General features: G+C 37.3%; 1 protein-coding gene across 1 annotated transcript in view; it reads left to right on the forward strand.

Moving 5' to 3' along the window:
- The first annotated feature begins 637 nt into the window (after positions 1–637).
- Positions 638–7,189, forward strand: part of LOC140929128 (cation channel sperm-associated protein 4-like) — a 48,952-nt gene continuing 42,400 nt past the window's right edge. Inside the window, exons 1-6 of the mRNA XM_073378996.1 lie at positions 638–678; positions 1,383–1,508; positions 3,398–3,480; positions 4,370–4,412; positions 5,274–5,474; positions 6,430–6,592. Of these exons, the coding sequence (XP_073235097.1) occupies positions 658–678; positions 1,383–1,508; positions 3,398–3,480; positions 4,370–4,412; positions 5,274–5,474; positions 6,430–6,592 (637 nt within the window). The 5' untranslated portion in view covers positions 638–657. The remainder of the gene's footprint in view (positions 679–1,382; positions 1,509–3,397; positions 3,481–4,369; positions 4,413–5,273; positions 5,475–6,429; positions 6,593–7,189) is intronic.

Genomic DNA, 7,189 nt, shown 5'->3' on the forward strand with positions numbered 1-7,189 from the left:
TTGGATTCTTGTGTCTCACCCAGGGGAGACAGGGAAAGAAGTAGCAAGAACGTTTTAATAGAGTACTCGACTGTATCAACAAAGGGGTGTTAATCCAGTGCCTCTAGCAAGGGGCATGCTCGGTCAGAAAATTTTGAAATTTCAAAGCCCTAAAATGCGATTTCCAGTGTTCTGGGGACCAAATTGAGTACAAAAGAGTGTGTTTTTCATTCAAGAAAATGTAGCTTTCATTCAGGTTCCGATTGTCAGCCATGCAACTTCTGTGTAAACCTCCAAAGAAACATGTGAAGAATTGACTGAAATACAGCATTTACATAACTAAAGCGTAACTCAAAAGCAGTGGGCCTTTACATTTTTATTCAGATTTAATGATATGTTATTTGACTTTACGACATCGTAAGCACTAGTTGCTTCTTCTTTCAGGGAGAAAAGTAGCCGACTTCTATGAGAAAAATAACCGATGTGTTTCGTCAGTCGTTGGTGCTTATTGAAACCCCTGCTCGCCCCTATTTTGCTTTAAATTACGATCCCCATACTCCAGATCCCAAAAAAACGTATTAGGGATGATGCATATGAACCAATCTGAATCAATAGTTTTGTAACTGTGATGATCTTAACTATTTTCTTTGCCATATCCAGAAAGTCTGAACTGTAAAGATGAATGCAAAATTCAGGAAGGTAAGTCATGCCCTGTCCACCTAAATCCAACCAAGCCAAAACCACATACGTAATTAACTGATTCCCAAAATATCTGGTTTCAGTTGTCGTCATGAATTAAAAAATGTGTCAGATCCTTGAAAAAACACTCTGGAGAGCAGTTTCAAAAAGATGCAGTTTGGGTGTAGACAAAAGACTAATTTGTTTAAAAATATGCAGTTTTAAAAACATCTGGAATGTTGTGGACAGGGTGTTATTTTCAATAATATTGATGATCTTAGCTTCTCACTGAATTCATTTGAATGCAGATTCAATTCGTAATTATACTATAGTTAGAATTGTGGCATTTCCAACTCTTTCCTTTTCCTTTTTCCTGATCTTTTGTTCCTCTTACTATGATCAAACATAAGAAAAGTGTGAATACCAGAAATATTCCTGAAATGTTATTGTATTGCCAGGAAAACACCAATTGGGGATGGGAAAACTTACAACTGCAAGCACCAGCAGTTACTGTATTTGTTTGTGGTTTTGTGGCTTGCTTGTGTGTCTTGTGTGTGTGTTTGACTCTTAACTACCTGCATTAGTTCATTACTGTTATTTTGTGGTGGAGTTTTCCTGTTATTTATTTTGAAAGTAATAACAAATTGTTGTCTAATTGTTGTTGTTGTTGACATGCTTTATTCTCCTCATATTTAACTCAGATATTTTATTGAAACATTTCTTAGGGAGTAAAGCAAGTCCTTAATGTGAATAGACTAACTGGGGGTGTACAGGATGAAGGCAAAGACTCAGATGACATAGCAACACCTGACAGAGCAGGGGAAAAATCAATGGCCAGTTCACTCAAAAGTGTCAGTAAAATGTTCTGTTTGTTGGTGTTGTTATACAGTTAAACTTTCGTAAGTGGCCACCCAAAATGTAAAGATTTGGTGGTTGCTAACAGGAGGTTTTCTCTCATGAGAGTCAAACGATGCAGGAGTCTTTCTAGACAAGAGATTCTTTTGGTGTAGAATTTTGCACATTGATCCATAAAATTCTCCACATACCAGGGCTGTCACTAAGAGCTGCGGGCTGGTGACTTTCCCTGCAGGCTACTATGAGTGTGAGCCCTGGCTACTCTTATAGGAAGCAAAAGGAAAATAGGACCAAAAGTACTTCCCTGCTTTATAATTCCCCTCCTACTAATTGAATAAATGCGGCAACTTAAAATTTTAGAGTAACAGCCCGCATACTCTGAGTAGCATAGTACATAGGCATCAGGCGGTTGCTTACAAACAGACAATATGTAGTCTGCAGGGTTGTCAGAAAGTTTTGATGTAGACGGTTGAGTTGTCAAAGTAAGCAGCCAGTCCAGGGATATTTTGTTTAAGAAATGCTATGGAGAGTAGCTGGCTGATACTAACCAAGTAGGAGGCGATTTTTGCCGGCAGCTGGCTACTTTTGACAACCCTGAGTCTGTCACCCCCAAACGTGGTGGGGCAGGTCACTTACTTAATACATGGTCACTTACAAGAGGTTCCAGCTGTAAGACTTTGATTGGGAAAATTTTAGTGTTTTGCGTGTGGTTCCTTTTAATTAATTGGGGGTGTTCGCCAGCACATGAAGGTTGACATGCATACATATTAGATGGAATTGGCATAGAGCAACACAGATGGTATGAGTTTTCATCAGTTGAAATAGATGTTGGTTTCCCTCAACATAGATTATTGAAGTCTGCCATTAACATTAGAGAGAAACAATAGTAGAGTTTGCCAAGATCCCCTGTGACTTAGAATATGTAACCACAGGGCTGTTACTAAGGGCCACCGGGGGTATTATGAACACTACCTTATTATAGGAAATTAACGCGAATCGTTAAAATTCGCGTTAATTTAAGTCGCGTTAATTTTGTTGAGCGTTAATTTCCGCGACGTTAATTAAGTGCAGCGTTAATTTCCGCGCTCTTAATTTCCAGTATTTTAACCCCAATTTTGGAACCTGTTCAGACCTTCTTGACAAAAGCTAAGGAGAAGGTTTTTGCAATATTTCGAGTTCATCTTCATCGTTGTCGCTGTCAGAAGTGATGTCAGCTCAGCTTTGAATTTTTTTGCATCCAGTGTTGAAATAAATTTGTTCCAGTTGTCACCACCCTGTCTTAATCGCGTTAATTTCCTTTATTATGAAATTCTACCTCCTCTTTGGCGTTAATTTTGTTTATTCGAAAGTTGTTTTCCATTAAATTCGCGTTAATTTAAGTCGCGCTAATTTCCAATACCTTAATTTCATGGAGCGTTAATTTCCTATACTACGGTATTCCTGGCTATTTTCAGGTTGAAAATAGTACAAAATAGTACAACTGAAAGAACTTCAAAGCTGTTCAATTCCCCCCTTACTAATTGCATATACCCTCTGCCCCCGGCAACTTGCAATCTTACTGAAAACCTAGAGTATTTATCTTAAAACAAAACAAATGATGGAACAAAGATATGTGAAGAAGTCAGTCAATCCACAAAATGGTTAAGGGGGTGGGTTGGGAGTGGTGATGAGAGATTAAGGTACCAGTACAATGCAATTAAAAAATAAAAAATAAAATTGAAAAACCCTTTCTTAATTTACCCTGGGCCCAAATATACTCTGCAGTTTCTATACCAAATGCGACTGGTCAACCAAGCTAAGGGCATTAAATATGAAAGTGAAAGTATCAAAGTTTCTTTCATTTCCTTCATTTTCACCAATTGTCATGAAATTTAATTTTTTTTAGACTGTTGACAAAGTACGTTTGAGGCTTAAAGTCGCCTCTATGTTGAAAAGTGCTTCTGAACCTAATAGAGAGGAAGAGAAAAGGTACTTATTCTTTGTCCTGATAGGTAGGTAAAGGTAATGAATTTATTGGAGAAGTTAAATGTGCATATAATGAGAAGAACTCTGCATGAGTCAAGCAACATTAGGGAACTGGTTTGAATCTGGACTAACTGCCCTCTTTTGTATCCATAGTAATTTGAAACACTGTTTTTTTTTTAAGCAGCTAGACTTATCAAAGTGATATTCATGTTAAAATTTATAGGTCAAAGAAATTGTTAATTATGATAAGGAGTCGTAATATTTCCTTAACAACTCTTGTGTGGCTTCCGTCACTGGACAGGAAGTGGTTTATCCTTCAAGGCCAGCTAAATCAGGGAAAACTGGAATATAAATTTTTAACAACAATAGATAGCGTTCTTGAAGCTGTTAAGAGTTCGTTGAGTGGAAGGGAATTTGCAAGCCCGCATCCCATCGGGGGATAGCTGTCAAATTTGTCATCACTAAAAATAGTTTGATTAATATATTGAAAGTACAGCTGGAACCTGCCAGTACTTTTCTTTTAATCGTTATGCTCAATTTATATATATATTAATTTATTTAACAGGTATAATCAACTCTCTTTATAGCGGACACCATAGCCGGGACCTTGAGTTAGTTTATTTCAGTCAAAAATAGATCTGTAAATTTTATTATTGCCTGGGATTTAGCTGTTGTCCGAATTATCCGGGTGTCCGCAAGGCGAGAGTGGAATTTGTTTTAGTTGAGAATATTATTATCTAAACTAGAGGTTTTTATAACTTTTTAATGCTTTCAAGTACCTGAATTTTACAAGTCTTTTTTCTCCCTTGAGAATAAATCTTTTCTTCCTATTTCATGTTACTTAGTACTTAGTTTTAAAAATAAACGGTAAAAAGTGTGTCTTTGTTTATAGGGAAAAAGAATTTCATGCAGTGTTCCATGCAATTCAAAATGAGGTAACTTTTGTGTAACACACATGTGGTTAAAATACAATCAAAAGATGGGAACCATTTTGGCGAATAAAAAACCTGCGCAGCTAGCAGTTTTGTTCCTTCATGGTAAAGGAGGGAGAGTCACTATACTAGTACAGAAAGTAAAAAGGGTTTAAACTACGTTTTCTATATACCTTTCTTATTTCTTTTTCTTTTTTTGCGCATGTATCATCATGTATGAACCTGGTGGATTCATTACCGCATATGCATCAGAGGCACCCAACGACGGTTTCCTCCTAAATACATTGAAAAGACTTCTTAGGCTATCCAGAGTACTTTTAGGTCTCTAGATATGCATTTTGAACGGCGCTATAGAATTTGTATCTGTTCGGTCATCCTAGGTGAACTTGAGTATTTTCGAAGTTACAAAGGCTTTGGTATTATTTTCCCGAAATTTTTTATGCAAATTGGCGTATTACGAAAGTGAGAAATATTTTTATTCCTCTCTCCACCACATTTTTGAATCCGAAAATGTTAGATTTAACCTTTTTCCTACGCCAATAGCCTTACCAGGGGAGTGAAATGTGAAAAGTTAAACTTCAGAAAATCGTTGGGAATTTATTAGATAAGCTTGAAAAATTGCACATGAATGGAACTGTCATGTAGAACTTTTTAGCCGTCCTCAAGTAATAGAAAGTTCTCGGCAATGTTTGCATTTCCGAACAGATATTTTACAGAAAACAGTCGTTGGGTGCCCTTGATGCATATAGCCGTCACATTTATCTGTTGGACTTTTTTAAAAAAATCTGTTGGAAAATACGACAGTTGTAGTTTATAAATTGATTTCTGTTATTTTATGTTATGTTGTCATGTTGTCTTATATAGAAAGAGGAGCTACTCATGTCCAAAGAAAAAGAAGAAGAAAACATGTGGGACATCGTTGATTTAGATGATGAGGCGATTGAGGAGTATGCCTCAAATGAACTACTGGGACAGTTTTTGTCTAACACAGTATTTAGGACTGGAATCCTGTGTGTTATCTTATTTAACAGTATATTGATAGCTGTTGAAACAGATCAGGAACTGGTAAGTCACATTCAGATGTACCGTTAAGCTTTTAGATGAAGCTTTCATATAACAGAGCGTCCGCGCGCGCGAAGCTTGTGAAGCGGAGACCCAAACCTGGAAGAAAATGGAAACCTATCGACGCCAGAAAATTTGGTTGTATCGTCAGCGTACGCCCGCCCATCCGCCCGTACACTCTCAGGGGGTAGTGAAGGGACTCCCGGACATTGACGTTGCGTTTCGTTTTTGGCGCAAAATCAACCATTACAATTAGAAGCAACCAACGGAGTTGCTCGAGTAAAAATCCTACGACAAAGTTTTCGGAAATAAATTTCTAAGGCTTTGCTTTTTGCTTGGTCACGCTTTTGGTCACACTTCAGGAACAGCCTAGTTTCCCCGCCGCCTAGTCAAACTATTGACAGGTGAATTGATGCGTGACAATTTTTGCAGCATCTAGAAATTTGATTGCCAGCAGACTACTTGCCGACAACTTAAGCCTTTTTTTTTAAGTTCAGTTATGTTTTTACATTATCGTGTTCTTGTACTGCCGCCACAAAATGAAATACAACAACGGTCAAGGTTCTTTTTCTGTTTTTCAAAACTGAATTGTTTATTTGGTGTTTTTGTCGAGGAAAGTGTCGCGAAGGGATTCATCGATGGCGATACACGACTGCGAGTTTTATTGAACGGCTTCAAAATCTCTGATATAGGTCAACTCATTTTTGGACTAATATGTAGATTTGGGGTTATTTTGGTCTAATAAAATTTATTGGACGTAAAGTTTAACCGTCTTTTTATCAAATATAAAGATACTCATTAAACATTAATTTATTTTGTTTTTTTCTTTATGAATTATCAATGGCTTTGGAAGATTCACTCAAAACATTTCAGGGGGGCTGACAGCTTAATAGACCATTCCTACCACATCACATTGTTATGATATTTGTAACAGCAGAGGTTATCTCGGATTTGACAGGAACAGAAATATAGCCACTTGTTTTCTGTGTTGGACCAGTGTCTTATGACCATCTTTGTGTGCGAGATTCTCGTCAAATGGTATCATGGCTTTTTCATGTTCTGGAAGATGGGATGGAATGTCTTGGATTTCTTTATCGTGGTAGCTCTTCTTCTTGGACCCTGTGAGTATTTTAACGTGTAAGACTGAGTTCCATGTATCTACAGATCCTTTCCGACTCCAATATCTATTATAACTTAACCCACTGTTGGGGCAAATTTTTTCCTTTTTGTTTTTTCGTTTTCTCGCTTACTTGTTATCGTGTATTCTTTTTCTTTTCGCTCTCCGGTATTTTGTTAATTACGCTCCTTTGTTACGTGCTGTATGTAAATTTCGTTATAGTTTGTTATCTCGCCCCTATTTATTACCAGTTTTTTACGTGTCTATTAATGTAACATCATTCGTTGAAATAGATTATCTCTTTCCTCGGTGGCCCTGACCACCGACTCTGTTATTCTCAGCATTTGGAATTTACTGTTTTATGGTTTCGTAATAGTAAAAACCTTTGCTGATTGTGAGTTTACGTGTTTTGCATGGAATTGGCCCTTGCCCGTTCATTTTGTAAATTCCAAATGACGGAATAAAGTATGGCGCATTCATGGACAGCCTCGAATACCCGCTCAAGCTCTCGAGGAAAAATGGCGAGTTCATATCAAGAAGAAGCGTTACAAGAAGCTTTATTCAGCTTACGAAAGTCACTGGCAGGATATGTTTCAGCAAT

Source organism: Porites lutea, chromosome 2 (assembly GCF_958299795.1).
Source record: "Porites lutea chromosome 2, jaPorLute2.1, whole genome shotgun sequence".
NCBI classification, from domain to species: Eukaryota; Metazoa; Cnidaria; class Anthozoa; order Scleractinia; family Poritidae; genus Porites; species Porites lutea.